Source organism: Osmia lignaria, chromosome 5, assembly GCF_051020975.1.
Source record: "Osmia lignaria lignaria isolate PbOS001 chromosome 5, iyOsmLign1, whole genome shotgun sequence".
Lineage (NCBI taxonomy): Eukaryota > Metazoa > Arthropoda > Insecta > Hymenoptera > Megachilidae > Osmia > Osmia lignaria.
The window spans coordinates 8,494,849-8,516,301 of NC_135036.1; the positions used below are offsets into that span (position 1 = coordinate 8,494,849).

The 21,453-nt window shown below is 41.1% G+C and overlaps 1 protein-coding gene across 10 annotated transcripts in view; it reads right to left on the reverse strand.

The window, feature by feature from the left end:
* LOC117605004 (paired box protein Pax-6) overlaps positions 1 to 21,453 on the reverse strand; it is a 74,312-nt gene that overhangs the window by 29,437 nt on the left and 23,422 nt on the right. For 9 of the 10 annotated variants that reach the window (XM_076688421.1, XM_076688423.1, XM_076688415.1 and 6 more), the window contains 3 exons: positions 18,507 to 18,630; positions 6,466 to 6,631; positions 6,083 to 6,263 (listed from right to left, as the gene is read on the reverse strand). In XM_076688421.1, the coding sequence (XP_076544536.1) occupies positions 6,083 to 6,263; positions 6,466 to 6,631; positions 18,507 to 18,519 (360 nt within the window). In that variant the 5' untranslated portion in view covers positions 18,520 to 18,630. Of the gene's footprint in view, positions 1 to 6,082; positions 6,264 to 6,465; positions 6,672 to 18,506; positions 18,631 to 21,453 lie in introns of those variants that run through there. The other variant, XM_076688413.1, reaches the window with a different exon arrangement.

Below are 21,453 nucleotides of genomic sequence, written 5' to 3' on the forward strand. Positions count from 1 at the left end.
GAGACGTATAACCATAGGGATCTAAAAGAACGAGGGATGAGATACGAATAGCATTTAAATAGAAGTCGAGAAATGCATGGCATTCGCAATTTAAAACGCACCTTAAAACAACAACGAAATGAAAGGCCATCTCTCTCTCTGTACTCGACGAAAGATCGTCGAGCGTTGGATGCCTGATGCCACGTATAATCACAGCTTTTAATCTGGAACGACGTAGGGGTAGTTTTTGGCGGCGGTATAGGGGCTGGTTCGAAGACGTCTAACGGGGTGCTGGTGTGGAGGTAGAAGAAGGGATGCTGTATTCTAGAACGCGGCAGGGGGTTCCATAGAGTAATACAGGGGCGGCTAGGACGCCACGCGTCGCACGTTATTGCCTCCTGCACGCACCGTGGAGAACGCATCACCAGCTACCCCTCGCCACCTCCTACTTGGATTCCAACGATCAGACCTCCAGTAATTCAGAGATTTTCCATCGAGGGTACCGTATGTTGCGTGCAACATATTCTGGATTACGTACATATCTTCTAATAACAGGTGGTATTTCTGTTGCTTTCTTCAAAAAGAATTGTTGAAGATATTACGAAAGGGTTAAAAAATTTTGTTACATTGAATTTCATGATATGAACTTTGCGAAATTTCTTAACGAAGCAGAACAGACGGGGGAAGGATGCAGAGGACCAGTTTCGTAAAAACTGGCCAGAGAAGATCAAAGTGCCTGATAGCCTCCTTAAGAGGAAAACGTTGAAGACAATCGGTCAATCGGTTACCCGATATCCTTTGGCTGTACGCTCGTCTTCGAGATGACACACGCTCGTTTATGCATGGAGGTGGATCCGATCCTCTCTGATTGAACGGGACAGCCGCCACACGGTGGTTGAACTTGAACGGCGACGAACAGTTCGGTATAAGGTTGCCGGCCCACTCGGCGGTTAAAGTGACGTTAACTGCTTCGACAGAGGTATCCTTCGACGAACGAAGGCTTCGAGATGTATCGTCAACTCGTTCGAAGCCTCGTTCGATCTCTCCTCGAAAGGACACCTCAATTCGAAAATGTTTAACGAGATTTCACTGACGAAATATTGCAAAAACATATTTCTTAATACGTCTCCTGTATTTTAATTTTGAACAGGCTAAATTACAAATGTTATTTCATCATATTTTTGTAAAATATGAAATATCTTAAATAAAGTTCATCGAAAACATATTGCAAGTGTTCGGTTGGAGTAAGTTCCAGGGCAAGAAATTAATTCCATAAGAGCAACGTCCAGCGGGTACGACGGCGACGGTTCGGTGATTAAAAGGGACGCCTCGCGTCGCGTCGCGTCGAGTCTCGTCGGCTCGCGTGGAAGAAAAAGAGCGGAGCGACGTGGCGATAAAGGATAGCCCATGGAAATAAGGGAAAGCGTAACGAAGAGAGGATAGAAGGAAGAAATGCTGGACCAAGGGGATGAAAAAGGAGGAGGGGTGGTTCGCTGAGAAATACATAATGCAGTAGCCGGACGTCTCCGACACCCTCGCCAACCCTCGACCACCGAGTCCGGGTCGGTCTAGAGCTCAAGACGATGGCTGCAGCCGTTCCTCCGTGAGAGGAACACGGATAGGAGGGGTTGCTCGTGGCACCAGCCAGCAAGGAGGGGTTGGTAACACGAGAGGACGAAGGGGTGCATTGATTTACGCGGACAGGGCAAGCCGAGGGTGTCTCCAAGGCGGACGTACAGGGGCCAACAATTCACTCGCCTCGGGTTCCACCAGCCATCCATTACTTTGCCTCTTCTACCGGTAAGATCCCACCCCTTTCCACCACCCACCCATCCCATCCCTAACACTTCTTTCTCTCTTGGCATTGCTGCGGTTACGTACATCTGGGGGACGCGGTTGTCACATGTTCCAACAGACATTCCTGTCCTCGTGGTATTTTTCTTTTTTTTTTTTTTCTTGCCTTAATATTCATTTAGAAATCAAGGATTTGCGATGAGCTGGATCATTAAGAAAATTGCTAATGTTAAACTCATTAATAACAAAAATAATACTAAATTTGTATAGTATTCGATATCAGATATCTTCCTGCTATGATAGGTAGATTACCGAATAGCAGACATGACTAGGGTGCTAATAGAGACGATTGGTCGTTCAAACGGTCATCAGGTTTGCTGTACCATGTGAAAACAACGTGCAAACGCGACCCTGAGAGGATCCATTCACAGTGGTGGACTATTAATTACAGGGACACGCTTGGTCACCACAGGAAATCGTGCTACCCCTGATTCAACTCCCTTGTGACACTCGTGATTTTCCACCCCTAAGTCAGCGAACGAGAGTATACAAGGTTAGCGTGAATGGCATGTGGTCAGTATCTGGGGAAATGTCAGTAATCCTGTCATTTGGACACTCGAATCAACCCCTTGAACTTTCCAAAGTTAATGAAAGACAATTTAGAAGGAAATTCTTTGATCGACTTTCTTCTTCGACTTTGGTGGAATTGATACTGTAACGAAGTTAATGATTCATTTTTTTTTTTTTTAACTTTAATACAAAATGTCAAGTTTTGACAGTGGATAGAGATCGAAGTATACAGCAACCACTCGTAATTTCGAAGTGTTCATTGGGGGTGAGACATCAATGTCAACTCCCGGAAAGAACGATCGCGGTCAGGCTGGCCAGCTCAACGAATGTGATCTCGTTTGACAGTGGTTCTCTCTCAATTTACAGCATCATTTTCCAGTATATATCGTCTGATCGTTAATCATTTTATTTTAAAGAGAATATATTGAATTGTTTATTAGGATGTTAAATGTCACAGCACAGTAGACACGTTATAATTGCATCACTGCACAATAATACTGCACAATAATTGCAAATTGATAGAAATAAAGCTTGGACAAAAACGTCTCTGTTTTTCAAAAAAATACTATATGAATATAACCAGATAAAATTGAAATGAATCAAAAGATTTTTTCTTTGTGTCGTTGAAAATTGGCTGAGAACCACTGCCAGTATTCCGGAATCAGTGGTGCGAGTAAACCAATAACGCGTCCGCCACGCCGGGTGCCAGATTCAAATCCGACCGGGGACTGAAACGGCATTCGACGACGAAACGGATAGCTAGAGCTTCACAGGACATTTCGAAAGCGACGCCACGTCCTGCACCCGTTTCGGGTTTGTCAAATCATTGTCCATTCGATCGTTCACGCGGCTCTTCTCAAAGCTCGGAAAATACTGTTTTCCTTCTTTCGATACAACCCGGATTAATTGCACATTCTTTCGCCATCGAAACATACTATGACTATCTTTATTACAAAAAGAAGAAAAAGGATTTTTCTTATTAATTTGACAAAATTTCTAATTTGCCATTGAACCAATCATCCCTTATTTGGCTTTCGAAAATTTGTTCAAAATTAATAACTGAATTTTACAAAGATGAACAGAATAATGATAATGAAGAAACAATGTAATTTTTTACAATAGCTAAAACAACAATTTCAACGATTTCGATTATTCGCAAGATATTGAAAAATTCCTGGAAACAAAGGAGGAAAAGGTTGGACCCCGATAGGGAATCAAAACTGATCAGAGGAAAAATTCGCGATCGCTCGAGTGGTAGAGGAGGAAAGATTCGCGATGCATCAAGCATCGTTCCCGCATTCTTTCGAGCGAGAGCAAGCTTCAGCTTCGGATATTCAAGAATATTCCGGCCGTTTTACGGGGGTGTACGAAGCGTGTCCAATTTGATGGCATTACAATAACGGGGGTAATGTCTGAGAATAATGAAATTTCCCTCAATCACCGCGACCCGCTTCGAATACGTCCGCCCTCGCCGTCCCCCTTTCTTTTTCTCGCCCGTTCTTCTTCACGTTGAACTACGAGTTTTCGACGTGCCGAGGAAAGGATACAACGTGGAAGAAAGGAAATGTACGGACGTTCGTACGATAGCGACCTTTCGAAATCGATTTCAATTCTTATCCAGCCAGAAAACTAAGAGCATTCGTTGCGTTTCTTAAAACAATTTTTCCTAAAATTATTGTCAACAAAGTATAAGAAAATTTTCTAAATTTCCCTCTCTTCTGAAGAGCAACAAAGTATGAAACCGAAAGTTTCGAAGAACAATATTCTTCGGAGGTACATCCAAGGTATCGTTATTGCAGGGAATCCAGCAAAAGAGAAATTGCTTTCCTCGTGATTTTCCTTTTATTTCGCCATTCGGTCGATCCGGTTTGTTCGCGAACCCTTTCCCCGAGACTCCGTGCCCCCGACGTCGACGCAATAATTCTCGGCCGAACTGTACATAATGGAATATTACACGGGCCATTAAAGAAACGTTAATCTTCGCCACAACAAGTTCAGAAGCTCTTGCAGGATGTTCAAACGCGGCCCTGGGATTATACTTACTTTGTGCGGCAAGCTTTGATCCTCCTTTCGGCCTCCAGGCTCCCACCGACCCTTGGCCCACCCCGTGTAATTTGTTAAAGCGTTAAATCGTTACGTTCACCGTTTTCGTTAATTGACTAATCACCGATTCGGAATTATTATTCATTATGTGTAAGCGGAACAAGATTATCTGAAATTTTAATTCTTTTTCTAAAATTACTATTTATATCGAAGACAGTTGACATTCGGTATTTCCCCATGACGATAAAAACGCTCGTGATCCCCGAGTTATCCCTTTCTCTCGGAATTTTCTGTCGAAGCATCTGGGCGTAGGAGGATGGTGTAGGTACGATGGTGTCGAGGCCATTACGGAGGCGCGATGGAAAGAAAGAGGAAGGAAAAAAGGAAGAGGGTGGAGTAAGAAGAAGGTCGGCAAGAGGAAAAGAGAATTTAGCGACCCTCTTTTACTTTTTACCCTGAGCAAGAGTCGAGAGCCCCTTAGCCACCGTTTATTGGACGCATGCAAATATCCATGGCAACGAGGGACCACCATGAGAAGCAACCCCGTCGCGAACTCTGAACGTATTAGTGGGTGGAGTGTAAGTCTTCGAGATCGAGCAGAAAAAAGGGAAATTTCCTTTTGATCCGTGCGTTATATTCCCCTTTCCATCCTTTGCAATTTCTTAATTGATTCCTTTATCTGTTGAACCTTCTTCGTTTATCCATACCCCACCCTACTTTGTATTCCTATAGATCCTTTGCGAGATGAATATTTTTTACCGAATGCTACATTTTATACATTATAAATTCATTTAATGGCAAATGTTATATTGTATTTTTATTTTTACTTGAAATATTAAGCTTGCACTCGAATGCATCCTGGTGTTCGAGTTATGAGATAAATAAACAATTACACATCGCGTAGAATAACATTTACCCTTCGTTCCCATTGTAATATTTCATTATGCAATAAATAAGCGATTACACGGTTGTATTTGCACAAATGATACACGGTTGCACGCGTTTCGCATTAAACGGAACATTGAATGAAAGTGCAGAAAAACGGGTGGGTTGAATCACGATGATGTTTCTCAGGGTAACAAGGACAACGGGGTTTATAAAGCATGTCGCAAAACACGCGTAATGGAGCTCGACTTTCCTGGGATGGAGGTCGTAAGCGACAGAGCGTATTGTCGACACCGGGGCTTTCTGTACGCGTGCAAAATACAATCACATTTGCATAGATAGCAGAGACGGGGGAGGAATGAAGATCAGTTTTCTGCTAGGTGACTATGGGGAGTGTTTATGGGAGTCGATGAAATCTCTGTATAAACGGAACGACACGAATAACGTTCCCTACATCATTAACCATTCTGTTACGTGTTTTATCTGGACTATGATTTTTCGTCAAACTGATTTTGATAAATATTCTACCATTTCATTTATATTTCGAAAGCGAAAATTTATTTATACGCTTCTGTTCTTTTAGTAAACGAGTAACCCTCGGACGGCGGACCATGGAGAGAGCTCCGATTTTAATTTAATCGCGTATCTCATCATTTTTATTTTCTAAATCTTCAATATATCAAACTTTTTCGTTTAAAAATTATACATTTAATTTTCGGCCATGATTGACCCAGGTCTCACTGTTCAAGGGTTAAAATATAAACTGATAAACGAAATCATTGATGGATTAATGAAACTGATCGGTACTTACACTAGGAATGTTATCGTTCGTACAGACACCTTCTTGAAGCAAACGGTCCCTGATCTCCCACGCAAAAATGGAAGGACACTCGCTTTTGTAGAGTGAGATCTTGTTCACAACTTCCGCTGTGGCTACGCGCGGTTTACTGCCACCGATTGCTCTGGGTCTTATAGAACCGGTCTCATAGTACCTGCAATAGTAAGAATTTGCGGTACAATGCGGTACACCTAAGGTTTATCTCCTCTTGCGTCTAATTAGTTAAAGAATCATTTGCGATAATGGAAACTTGAAATTTTTTTAATTCCTCGATCTTTAACCACTGAACGGAGAATGTTTCGAAAAAAGATACTGAAAGAAGGAGAATACTTGGACCGAGCAATATTTCAACCAACCTTCCGAGAATCTTTGAGACGCAACCATTGCTGACCTGCAGGATCCTGGAAATGTCGCATGGTCGAGCGCCAGAATGCGCTAGCTCGACGATCTTTTGCCTCGTTGAATCTGGAAGCGGTCTACCGCCGACGAACACACCCCCGAGCTGATTCACTCCGCTGTGGCCTGAAATGAAAACACGATGATCCATTAAAAATTACCATTGTCCGTCGAATTATTTTCACCCGATTTTCTAGTTAATTTATGTTAACCTCCCCTTAACACTGGGTTTACGGACCTTCTTGCAAGAAAGAAAGAACATTTTGAACGGAAAAATAATAATCTATATTAACGATTTTGTCTAATATCCAAATATTTTACAAAATCTTTGATAATTCTAATTATTCCAAATTTAGATAGATTTGAAAAGTTAAATCTGTCCTCGAAATTAAATTTGTCACATTTTCGCGTGTCTCCGCCTTCGAAAACCTTCTAAACGTTCTCGTGTCTCTACGAATAATAAACTTCTCTCCCTATAGATTATAGATCATGCGCTTTTTTTTTCTGTGTCCCTCTTCAGAGCCGTCGGGAGAGGCAGAAAAAAGAAGAAGAGGTCTCTTTTCTCCTTGGATCTCGTCGTTCTCCAAGAGGGTGAACGAGCTCGGGCAGGGGGTTGGCTGCAGGCGTTATAACGTTAGCGAATCCCATCGTAGATAATCTTCGACTCATTGTGTCGATGACAAGGCTCGCACACACATACACACAGACACACAGGTACATGTGGTATTCGAGCCGTTCGAAAGTCAGGATTCTTCGCAGATCTTTTATACTCCAGCAGCCGCCGTGTCACAGGGCTGCCACGCCCTTATTTTTCGGGGGTGAAAACCGCTAGATAGCGACTTATGGTTCGAAGGAAAGAAAAAGTCACGACACTACGAGTGGAAGGTGAATTCTAAGAATGAAACATTTTTCTTGACACCTCCAATCATTCTACTCCAAATCACTTGGATTATCAACTTTTTTGTCATTTTAATTGCAAATGAAGCGTTTACCAGAGGTGCAAGAATTACAATTAAAAAAGAATGGCTACACTGGACAAATTCAAATTCGACTTATTTGCTTCTCGACTCATGAAAAAATGCCTGCACAATGTATTCAGTCAACTGCGAAGCATAAAGGAGGATCGATAATGGTATGGGGATGTTTTATCTATCATGGTGTAGGAGACGGTATAAATTGATAGGTGTTTGGATAAAGAAGAATATACAAATATTTTAGAGGTGAACGGCCTTTCGTCTAGAATTCAAATAGAAGTTATTGTTGATTTTCAATCAAATTTTTAGGCTACTACTCCCTGCAAGGATGCTTATTCCTAGCCAAACACTTTGTATAATATTATGAATTTTTAATAATTCCTTTCGCGCATTAAGAATTGATGGAATATGAAAATACCTTCGGTTTGGAGAAATCTCCGATCGTGTACCGATTCGTCGAAGCCTCAAGAACGAATACACACACGGTCACGCTTCGGCACGGCTGCCGGCCGTGTTTACCTCAGAGGATTATCTGTTTCTCGATCGCGGTACCAACTCTACTGGTTTCGACGAACGAAAATAAAATTATATCCTGAATCCAATGAACAAATTGCAGCAGAACAGTTAACTATAGATCTTCGATCACATAAAATTACAATTCAATTAAATATAATTATTACTGGTTCTACATAATTAATTCAACAAGAACAAAAATTAAGTAATAAAATAACTATAAAATTTCAAAAATAAACAAATATTTTTGTTTTTTATTATCGAGAAAATAGAAGACCGTATTTGTCCTGAGTTTATTCCTGAGCTCCGATCCGTTCTTAATTTATGACAGTGTTTAGACGTTTATACGCTTTCGAAAAGCAGTGAGTTATAGGCAGCCACGGAGAAAAGGTTTTTTTCTGAATGAAAGGAACACTCGTATCGGGTGTAGCTGCACGCGAAAAATCATTTTCGAAAGTCAATCGACCGTGAGCCAACTCCCTACCCTTACCCCTCTTTTCGTCAATCGCATACGCTCGTAACTCTCCCTTGTAACTCCGCGACACGTCGAATTAGCCCTGTCTGGAAATTTTTGTAAACCGATCTGTCTATAAACCACCTTTTCTCAGATGAAAAAAAGAGACATTGTTTGGATGAAATTTTGTAAATTGATAAAAGTTAAGAAATTTTTATTTTTTATTGAGAGACATGGTAGGGTTGATTGAAATATTACCTTGAAAAGGATAGAAAATAGAGAAGGGTAACAAAGGGGGACAAGCTAATGAAGTTCTAATAAACGAGAGGCTTAGTGTTCTCCAGCACCCTTCCTACTGATATTTAATACAAACGTTACAATATCAAAACACGTTCTCTCTGTCAGAATGGCCACTTGAAAGCGCACCCCATGGCTAATACTCGCGGGGTTACACTTTGCATTGCCTGCCATCAAGGTGTACCCCCTTCTATTCGTAGATAAACAGTAACACGTACACACGTGCGCAACTACTCTCACAATGAAACTATAATTCTCTCTCTGCCTACGTTTCGCAGTGCGCTATTTGCTCGAGTTATTATTGCTCGTTAAGGAGCGGCATTCGAAGCTCGACAATTCCCCGCTTTCACCCCCCTTTCAAGCTTACCGACACCCATGCTGTTTTTTGTTTGTTCCTTTCTTACAGGGTGTCACTGCTCATTCCTCCTTGATTTATCGAGCTCCATGTATTAATGATTAAAAAGTTCATTTAAAACTCACGAATTTTTCTTGATTTTAAATCAACCCCTTCGAGTCGGTAATTTTGCTACTAATTTAAATTTTCAGGTCAAATGAATTGAAAAATAAAGGAAATCCCTCGGGGTTAATCGGTAATCTACATTTTCCTATCAAGAAGATTTTAATCAAGTTTCCTGAGAATTTTCTTTCAACACAGCGAAAAGAAAATCGCGGCGATTAAAATTCTCTTTAGCAACATTTTCCTAGAAAAAGATTCATCGCATGCAAGACTCAGCACCGACAACATGATGAATCACGTACCCCGCTCGAATCTCGTTTAATCGATAATTGATCACCGTTCTTTTGTTTTTCGAGCTCGGTTTCGCTCAAGGAATTTCCATCGACGAATTTAATCGATGATAATAGCCGCTTTTCACGCTGCTGTCTCGCTAATTTCTCGACTACCCCGGCAAGATAAATGGTTAGATAAATAAAGTATGCTCGAACGTCGTTCTTTCCGTCGATAGGGCACCGGTAACGGAAGTAAAAGTGGTGGCTTCGAGGGAAAAAAGAGAAGCTCGTTTACAAACGAGAAACAGAGCCTCGCTGACGCGACGGCTGAGACCGCACATTCATCATTCGACCAACTTCTTGTTCCTCTTCTTCTTCATTTCTTTTTTCTTCACTTTTATTCTTCTTCTTCTAGAATCTAAATGGTCTGTCCGTTAGTGTCGTAATTAGCGATGAGCTAGTAATTGCTTTGAATATACAGACTGTTCTTCAATTAATCTGACATCGTCCGACCAATTAGTTAATCCTCTACTTTTTTACTTTTATTCTTTCTCTAAGTAATATTACTACTTCTGTTTCGTTTTAAAAATTCCGATTCTTCAAGTATGTAACGGTTGGAAACGTTCGAAGCGTCGTCCATTATCCGTGGATAATTTAGCGCGATTGTGGCCGAAAGTTGGGTAGAGTTTCGCGACAAGCGTGGAAACAGCTCGTAAAGTCGGTAGAATGCATTCCGTGGCGGGACACGGTGAACCGATTAAGGTGGTCGGTTGGTGTCTCGGTGGCGGTCTTGTTGGTGTCTCAATCGGCTCTGCGCAGAAGTGTTTCCGGAGAATGAATGAACAAGACACCCCTGGAAGCATTTCGAGCTGCTCAACTTCCAAGAGGGAGGAGTCAAGGGATGCCCACTTGGCCTCGAGTGCTTGAGTACCACGCGGCGAGGATAATCGCTCGAGAGGATAAAGAGGACACCACCGATCTATCTACCCTATCGGTCAAAAATCTTCGGTCACTATCCTCTAACAGATTTTAAATCATTTTTTTATTATCCTAAGGGTTCATATATTGGAAGAATAATTTTTGAAGAAACAGTGTTAAATTTAGAAAATAAAAATGATATGAAATTGGGACTCTCTCCATGGTCCGCCGTCCATAAAATCTTTACAAAAATTTCTCAGTCACTTTCAAAATAATACTGCAACCTACCCTTATTTCTCCATCGATCTACCATGAAAGAAATAACAGGTACCTACTTGTTGCTAAAATCCGACCTCGAAATGGAGAAGACAAATTTCTACGCCGGTAACAAGATAATTTCGAAACGTCTCCCTAAAGAATCTACGAACGACAAATCAATGCGAATAGATGGTCCGTTCTCGTGCAAAACTTCAATGTCGAATAGTATATAGGTCGTTTATTTTGTCGGCAAAATCGTTGAATAGAACAAGAATCTCTGTCTCTTTCTTCGCTAGTTTATTGAGACAGCTAAGAGAGGATATGACGAGGGTCAACGGTGTACAAAACTGACCGACACGGCAGGTAAAAGAAGGAAAAGCTAAAACGTGGAAAAACGTTGGAAAGAGAAACGACAACAGCAGCTATCGTCATAATAGCTTCATTGTTGCGGACATGTTTTCAAAATGAGGATCCTGTCGAACATCGACTGTCCTCGTGACCCGTGGCACAATGAAACCTCTCGAGTATTTGTTGTGTTTGCTCTTCAACCATCGTACGATACGTGTCCCTTCCTTCCTCCACGACTTTTCCCGAAAACGATACGTGCTACCGACAGTTATTAGCGTTATTAATGGCCCTCCATTGACAACTCGATTCATCTCCGATCGTCTATTTGTAACGAGGGGAGAAGGATCGACTGTTCGGCAGATGTACAAACCTTTTGCCTCGAGGCTCAAAGGAGATTGAACAACGATCCTGAAAGGTGTCGACCGTGAATATTAGTTGTATATGTACTAGGTTGTGACCTAGGTTTCTCTTGGTTAAGGGGAAATCGAGCCTCCCACCATCTTGGATAACACATAGAATACCTTTTCCTTACACTTCCCCTTAACTAAGAGAAAGGTGACTGTGCTTTCCTTCTTCAGGTATCGCAAGGTGACTACTCGATGACACTTCAGATAGGGCAATTTGAACCTTTCTTATAGTCGTCTAACTTTGAGTTATTATATTCTTCGATACTTCTAAATCCAGATGAAATATCTACTTGAAACACTTATAAATGTTTTAGTCTTTCCCCCTCTTGATCTATCTGTTAATCATAAGTGTCTCTATGTTAATAGGGTTCTCTTTGACCATGTTTTGTCAGCTACGGTGGGCCATAAAGTCTTCCGGCACGAATTATCCAATTACTTGGAGGCGAACCTGTACCTTCCAGCTGGAAGGTCGAATGGATCAGGATCGACGACAGGAACGGTAGCACGAGGCGGTCGTGGCCGAAAACGGGCCAGACAAAGAGAGCTGGTAAACGCGTTATTCCACGCCAACGGATCTGTCAGAGCCGCTTCCCCGGCTGCACTACACGAAGAAGGTTCGTCCACGGTCTTCCTGGCCTATCCGTACATATCTCTGCTCTCGGCCTGCCGCTGCCTTCGCTTACCTTCGTTATCTTAACATCAACTGGGATCCAGTGAACGCTGATAACTTGCCGAAGGAAAACGAGCGGGAATCTGTTCGAGCGTGGCTTTATCTTGAATTTAGGGTTTTACAGTCTGTTACACAAGAACAAAGTCACCGTTTCTTTTTTTATTTTATAATAAAGATAGTTCGCTAATTCACCGTCATATAATTTTCTATTTTTTTGCTTAGATAGCAAGATAATTCGACAATTTTTCGTTTCTTAGAAAGATCCACCTCTGGAGCTTCGAAAGCAAGGAATTATCGAGGGGGTTGTAGAGAAATGATGAAATTCAACTGAGTTCACCTTTTAACCTCGGTTGTAGATTAATCCCAAAGAGGAAAACATAGTTGGTATATAATAAGAAACGACATGTGTTCGTAGCATGCGTAATCCGCGTGGTTCGACGAAGAATAAGGAAAAGCTTAAATCAGGAGCGGGGCCCCTTTTTTCCTGGTTTATCGCGAAAAATGTTCGAAGGGCCCGGCAGAAATGCAGAAACTAGGAGGGTTCGTAAACTGCACCAGCGGGAAATAAAAACCGTAGGGCCCCCTTTAACAGCGGCCGTGTACAAGCACAATCGGCACAAGGTGCACAATGACATCGACTGGCTGGTATTGTGGTCGACGGTCCCGCTTGTTCCCATGGGACTCGTGTCCGTCAGGCTTTTGACATAATTAGTCCACCTATCGGAATGATCAGCTGTGGGAATAGCGCGGTGAAACTGTCGATCTACATCTACTTTCAGAATAAGACGGCTCTATCGGTGGAGACCATGTGAACCCAGGTACGTACGTTATCGTGTATAAGTATTTCAACATTTCTACCTTGATATTTTTCAGAAAATATTCCATGTTACAGTAGTGTAACTAAATGGGAGCTAAGGTGGACCTGGAATCTCCCAAAAATATGGACTGATCCTCCCACCATTCTAAAATTCTAAATTTCTAAAATTACAAAACTCCAAAATTCGACGATTTCATGATCCTAAAATTCTGAAATCCTCAAGTTTTCAAATTTTAAGTCCTAAGATTCTTGACAGTAAATCCTAGTTAAAAAATTTGCCTTTTTTGGCAAAGATGGCTGAAAGAGAGCAGAGGGCACAAGTTCCAAAAACAGTTTATTAGACTGCAAGTTAGGAGAATATGGGTCAGGCGTAGTATTCGACGAGATTAGTCGACTTGTCAGAAGGTGAAGGCTCTCCTGCGAGCAGGTGTGCGGGTGGAATCGTTATTATTGTGCGAGGAGAACGGTCCAGAACTTTCAGAACGTCGAGTGAAGGACCTCTCGAGAGTCCTTTTCAGAAAAAATGTTTTCACCGGTGTGTACAGCGACGTTTAAGTGCGCAAACGGAAAGGGAAAGGAACGGAAAACGGTTGAAAAAGGAGATGAGAGTAGAACTACGTTGAACGGAGCTAAACTTGTTTTATATGTATGTAAAATAAAAGATGTGATTGCAAATAATAAATTGTGTCAAATTCATTTCAATTAAAATACTAGATAATTTAGATCCTTTATTTTCAAAAGTTCTTCACTTTTTCTGTTACCATCTCTGTTAATTTATTAATTTTCCTTCAATTAGCATAGAAATGTCCTTGTTTCGTCTTCATATTCCGTACTGCAAAATTTTTAAATTATTAAAGCAATCACTTGGTCTGTGCAGTATATAAGCAGAGGTAAATAATCAAATGGAAATCTCGTAGATGTTCGCCGAACGACGGCATCATTATCGTGCTGTTAAGTCGCATTTGCTAACGATCTGTACGCAATTTTCCTTCTGTTTTACACGCAGTCAGACCATTTCCTTTTTTCCTCCGGGAAAAACAAGCGACGAATAGAAATTGCACTTCAACAGTTTTCTTCTTTCCTTCCTTGTTCTTCCTTCGAGCAACGCTTCAAGCACGAATGAATGAACAAATATAAATGTTCTTTTAAAAGAACGGGGGGGAGAAATAATTTACCAAATTCCAGTAAACCGTTTAACGAGGATTTCTTTCTAGCGACGATCTCCTCGGAACGTTTTCCTTTCTATTATTTTTTTATTACCTTGAATAATTTATTTGATAATCTGATATTCGGTATTTTACACGCGGAGATTAAACACGAAAATAGCCCAATAATAGAATATTCGAACATAGAGAAAAAAAAGGTAAGTCCATTGAAAAGATTCAAGAACTACACGGTTCTTAGCCGAAGGAACAAATCCGACATCCACGGGGTAAGTATAAATACAACGAGAATCCGATGTAATCTCCGGAAATGTTTAGGGGAAAATTAGGCCGACAGTTGTCGACGTACCCATGGCTAGCAAAACTATCGCCCCCTCTGAAGCGGTTTGTCAAAATATTTATTCACCACTGTATTAGTCGTTTTTTTTTCTCCTTTTTTTCCATCCCCTTCTCTGAATTCTATTAAAGATGTCCTTTTTTATTTAATGCTTCCTTAAAATTACATCCCCAAGAATGTACATAAATTTCGAAAAAATGAACCTGATAAATTGACTAATGATTCAAGGGGACGTTGAAAACGTTCAATTCCGGTGTAGTTTGCAAAACCGTCGTTTCGTTGATACGAACGGCAGGCGTCGTTCTAGCCGCTATTCTAACCGTGCAGCAGGGACAAAAACGTGTGACGTAAACCGCGCCCTTACGGAAGGAGGATGGGCGTCGAGAAAATAGCGACGGTGTGAAAAGCTACCGTCACGACGACACCATCCTCGACGTGGTGTTTTCCTCTTCCTTTTGTTCATAGTGGATGCTGGTTCGCGACAGAGCGAGCTTTAATCGACGAGACGAGACGAGACAGCAGCTTTCGAACTATCCTACCCCTTTTAACATCCCTTACTTTTAAAGGGAAATAACGCTTTGATAAAAAATACAAATTCAGCCGAAGTTTATGTAAAAGGAAATGGATCTAATAATATTTTAATATTTGGCAAAATAATTAGATGGATGCCATTTAGAAATGTTGAACGTCTTCTGGTCCCCCCTCTGATTCATTTTTTCAACGCGAAATCAGTGAAACGATCGGGACATTATTCGTGGGGAGAATCCATGAAATTCTCATCGCAATAGCTTCGAATCCTGACAATGGCGAGGATCGTCGGGCCACTCGTTCTTTTCTTTCATCGCGTTAATGAGCTTCCACGTTAATGCTCTCTTCATTTCCATTTTCACTTTTCCTTCTCTTTCTCTAACAATCGCAAAATAAAAATATCGCTGTGGGACAGATTTCAGGATATGTCTTGCTCTTTAAGTTTCGAGCTACCGAAGCACTTTATCGAAAGTACCATTTCTTGAAGAATTCAACAATTTAAGGGTTGTTCCAAATACTTGATGTTTTCTTGTTGTAAGAATTTTTGTAAAGTCAGATTTTCTTAATTCTTGAAATGAATAGGTGACTCATGAAAGTTTTTTATTGTAAGAAAAAGTGAACATTTGAAAATGGTACTCATGGGAAGAGCGTGTAGTTCTCGTTTCGACAGAACGAAAGCAGACTCGTAGATTTTACGAGTACCTATCTGTCGAGCGATTTCGTACGTGTGCTGGGTACACGTTGAATTTTCTCCGTGTTGTGCCTCTGTATCGGACCAAGAATTTCTTCCAACTACCCTTCGTCGAGCTTCCATCTTTTTCGAGCTGGACCACGCCGAAATGTGCCAGCCACCCGTTTCTGTTTGAACAGGGAATTTTACAGTCGAATACACTTGATGCAAGACGAACAATTCTCTTCGATTATTCCTTCTACAGCCCTTCAATAGTCACTTTTCGAAATTCTTACTAATATTGATTAATCTTTTAAAATCTTTGTAATCAATCATGAGTTAAACTTTTAAGAAATAACAAAAATAAAAGCAAAATTTAAGTTTTCCAAACAAGTAAAATAGAATAAAAATTTACTACTATTTATCCATCATAATTTTGAAATTAATTATGCTGTCTAATCTAACAATCAACCCTGAACTCTGATTATTTAACTGAAAGAAGAAAAAGAATTTCATAAAATCGCAACAGAGAGTACAAAGAAACACGAGGAAGTTAAAAAAGAACAACCTCTTGGAGTAAGAAACGAGAGTGCAGCAACTTTGTTCAGGGGGCAAATGCGCTTGCATCTTTGCGAGCCGGGCCTCTCTCTTGACTGTTCAACGGAAAAGGAAGAAGAGAAAACAGCGAAGAAGTGGCAGAAGTAATAGAAAGAAGGGAAAAGGGAGCCACCTTTGTAATGGTCTCCGTAGAATTTCACCTTCGCCACCCCTTTCGTTCTCTCGGTGTAAAAGACAAGCAAAGGGTGTTGGCATTTTTATGGACGACAGTGGGGGGAGGCAGTTACGAATTAATTGAATGACAAGACGAGAAGAAAAAAAGGGAGGAGGAAAGAAGGGTAAAGTCTCGTATCTCTTGAAAACGTCCAAGGAGATATGGCTGACGGATCAAAGAAGCGTTCTCAGGCATTTTAAACAGCCATCCACCATCTTTCTTGTATTTCCTTTTCTATCCAACAAACACGTACATACAAAACGTTCATGTATATCCAGCAACTACTGAACAGTTACCATCTATTCGGAATTCAGAAACGATCAATGCTTCGAGCAACCCCCAGCTATCGCTCTTCTTCTTCTTCCTCTTCTTTTTTTCACCTTCATCGCTCGTTTCCCATTCCTGGTTACAGCTCTTCTTATTCTTATTTCGTCTCTCATCCTCCCTCTTTAACTGCCACCATCGTCATCCCTTACCAGCTTTGTCTAGAGGGGTTGCCAGGGGGTCGATTCGTCGACGAAACGCCACGTTGACGGTCGACTGTTCGCGGCAACGTTTCTGGCTTCAACGATTCCCCAAACTTCCGGCAGTTTTGCATCGCGTGAAAAGAGACATTTGCGATTTTACAGATGTCACTTTGATATCATAGTAGAAACAATCTTTTATAATTTTTCTAATCGATGGCAAAGGTTGATTTTATTTTTCATTTAACTATCATACGACGGACCATGGAGAGAGCCCCTTTGTATTTAACCGTTCCTCTAAAAATTCTTCCTCTTTTAAAAATTGCTGACAGTTTGCTGGCAGAAACGCTATCCTTACGATCCGTTAGCAAATTAATGACAGAATTTATGGAGTCTCGGTTTCGTGAACTACGCGAGGACTTGTCAAAGTTTCGAAACTCTCGGGAGAAATTACAACCAAGTGCTCGTCGTTAGTCTGGAAGTTCGTTAATGTGGCTAGGTGGTCGCGGATCATTCGAAAAACTTTATTAAATGTAATCAGATAGATGCTTCCTTAGACGATTCACTGTCTAAACTTCGAAATTCTGAATGAAAATTTCTAACGCGTAGGTAAAGAAAAGTTGGTTTGTTCCTGCGACGAGGAGGAAAGCGGAAATACGATTTGTACGTACGATCGATCCCATCCAAGCGATTCGATCAGCTAACGCCAACTTAACGCTACACACCCCACTGAACCCCACTCGGTCAGATAACTGGTGGATTTTCGAGCATCGTGCAGATTCTTGATCGCTCACTTGTAGATTCTTCAATGATTTAATCTCTATCGGCCATTTAACCCGCCGATTTTACATTCGAACTTTCATTCTTTCTGTTCCTTGGAAGAAACTTATGGAAAAGGTCGATCTTATAGGGGATACTCCATTCGAAAAATGTTCCAATTAAAATTGGCCACCTAATTATCTAAAGATAATTATCTAACGCTAGATTTCGAAATTGGACACTTTCCAAAAGTATTCGGTTCAGCCAGGACATCGATGACAGATTCGTCGTCAGTTTCGTCTTATCAAGCAAGGAAGATGATTGTCGGTAGGAGGGTGATAGAAGCCGCGGAAAAGGGGTGAGAGTGTTGGAAGGCGTAAGAGAATGGAAATCAATACGTGAAGTGAGCAGCCAGTTTCAGGCAGGAGTTGCCGGCTTTAGAAAGCCTTGAGACGTCGTCTGTTCATCCTCTTTGGACCCTCGTGTTAAGAGAGCTGCAGAGAGAGCGAGAACGGACGACAAGAGAACACGGAGAGAAACTTGGAAAGACAAGGAGAAAGAGGGACGAGTGAAGTTCCATTCAGGACTAATGGGGTTAAACGCTTTAGCCATCAACTGAACGCGTCCCCATCTCGATTCTCGGACGTTTCGATTCGACTTCACGGATCTGAACACCAACTTTGCGATCAATTTCAATCGCGTACGTGTTTTCATTTGTACGATTGTTATTAAATAAATATGCAAGCTGAAGAAATAGCTTTGTCCATCTGGAATACACCATAAGCGGGGGTGTACCTTTCATATTTCTTATTGTACTTATAAAGTATTCGCATCTACCCCTTCTATGTTCAAGTATCATTTTTTTCCAAATTCTTTAAAATTCGACTTGAAATATACTTGATTGGCATTGATAATAAACATACCTTTGTGTGCCATATCGTCAGCGGTGACAGATGCTAGGAGGCCGGTGGCGCCCGGCCATGGAGCGACCGCAGCGCCCAGTTGCTGCGACGGCAGAATCTTCGGGCTTTTAGGCACTTCCGGTCACTGTAACACCAAAATTCACAGCTACAATATATATTCCACCTATCACCTTCCGCAGTTTTTAATACAATCTGAGGAATATTCTCTGCGCCGATAGGAAGGCATTTCTTAATTATTCTTTGATCGTGTATCAGTTTGGGTACGTATCATCTTCACCTGTGTAAATACCTGTTCATTTGCATATCAGATCACGCAAGTGTGATCTAATTTATGGTAAAATACCAAAGTTGTTCAGTACAACGTGTTACGTGTGGTAATAAACAATGTTACAAAAAGGAACCACAAGTTTGCTTCCTTTTCCACAACGTAACCGCCACGGTATAAAAGTCTGAAATAAAAAAAACAGGGGGGGGAGGAAGAAAGAAATCAATCTCATTACTTTTGCGAAGAGAGCACGGTAGCACGTTTCAACTCGAGACAATATTACAGTCACGCCTAATTAATAGACGTTCATTGAGTTGAATGAGAAGAAGCATCATAATTATCGCGGCACAATGCACCCCAGCAACATTGAAAAGGTGTCCCTGCGTTCTAATTGGCGCCATCGTGACGAGTCCCGGCTGTAGAAAAGGCACGATCTGTCGAGCAAAAGAATCGACATTGCTTCAGCCTACGAGCGAGAAAGAAATAGAGCTTAAGGACGCGAAATCCCTTTTTAAAAGGCTTAGATACACCACAGAGAGGTGGTCTCTCGTTCTCAGCGTCGCGACGCTCACAAGCGGCTCGAGTGTCGTAATTACCCTTTCGCGGCTGTTGCACCGTGTCACCATGTAAACTACTTACACGCTTGTAACACGCCCTGTAAACCTGTCAGCGTGGCGGAATTCAAGCGAGAAAGAGAAATGCCAAGGGTTGGAAGTGGTGTGTGTGTGTGTGGCTGTGCAGCGATAATTAGCGTTACAAACGAATCGATACCGATATACACTCTGTATCTCGTTCTATCTCGACGAATCACCGAACGAAATTGCCATACCAACTTCCTGTTCGCACCCCTTTGCAAACGTCTACGATTTACAACCTATTGCATCGAGCATTTAATTATCACCTCTACAAAGTACAAAGGTACGACATCACATCGCAGGGTTTTCATGTTTTCTCTGATGTTTTGATTAAACATTTTGGAAACAACATTCAAAAGTAGTAGGTTTTATAATTTCATACCAATTTGAAGCCTAAAGCTTGATGAAAATTACTATACAAAGTTTTTGTTAATATCTTTAATAAGGAATGGGTGGTTGCTAATTATAGCAAACAATGAATCAAAGTAAAATTAGTCTGAATAAACACAGTGTATCATTTTTCCAAACCATTTTTCCCTAAAAGAATGTTGCATTCTATAGATACAGAGTCGTTTTACGAAGGACCTTTGATTCTCTGACAATAAGGATGCATTAAATGTTATTTTTCAACCCCCATAAAGATACTTCCCTATAAGCGTGATGTTTGCAGTTGTTTTCATATTAACGACTCTTTGATACTTCCCTTATTCACGATAACCGGTGTTAAATCATCAATTCACCTTGTACGCTTTTTACAATTGTTCTGAATAAGCAAGCTTCCGGTATACTGATGATCCGTTTCATTCTCACGTCCCATTGAGACACCACCCTCTGTCCTCCACGCTTCGACACGCGTATAAAAAACAACAAAAAGAGATCACGATTTTAGGATTAATTAAGTCCTAATTAGATCGTTACTCTCGCGTTTCTTTATCTTTTGTCTCGGCTCATGATACTCGTACAGGCGAGTTCGAAAAATAAAGGAATGACGTTCACGGTTTCGCGTTCCTCCTCACCTTTCTACCATTTATATTTGTCACGAATTTATTTTTTAATAAAATAAAATAATTATTTTATTCCAAGTGCTAAGCAGTTTTGTGGTCTTCCGAGGATTAACCCTTGGACGGAGAACCATGAAGAGGACCTCAGTTTTAATATCCTTATATTTTGTAAGTTTGGGTCTCGATTGACCCAGACTCTGCTATTCGAGAGTTAAAGCACACGATGGTACCGAAGGTGATTTTAAAGAGAACAAATTTCTGGGATAAGAGAGACGAAAATACGAGGAGAAAGGAAAGAAAATGACACGAAAAGGGAGAAAAGTACATCACGCTCGCACATTGTGCAAGAGGATTACCTCGGATTATGCGCGACTGAGCGCAAACAAGATCTCGCTGGCTTGTGTTTACAAGACGCCAACAAGCTGTCAATTTACTCAACTCCGACTCGCTCTATTTATCTTCGTCGATTTGCATTACGTCACAGCGCTATTAAGCGCAAAAAGCGAAACTAGGATTTACAAAGATCCAACGATAATCCTCCCTTAATGCAACATTTTTAATCCGACACTTTATGGAGACAAACCCCTCTAGCTATCGTAAATTTAATATAATTTAAAATTAGAAATAGTAGAAACTCTAATTATATTTCTTTTTTGGCTTCTATGAAAAATTTTAACAGGTATTCTATGATTTTTGAGTGGGGTGTAAATTGAATTTCCTAATTAAGAAACGAAGAAACGAAGTTTGAAAGACAATGTTCTCGGCAAGTTTCTCAAACCGAGAACAATAATTTGAAACACATAGCATGTTTTGGCGAGTTCTTTAACGCGCGGTAACAACGCGAAACAACGGGACAGGTTGGTATTATACAGACGGATGGTAATAGGTTCCATATCCACGAGCTACCGGCGCATTATGCTTTACATTTCCGGCGAAACACTGTTAATGGCACCAGCACCTACCACCACCATCACCAGCGACACTCTAATACACGAACAAACCCGCAGGAATTAACTGCGAGCGAGCAGTGACTTCCGCTACCATTC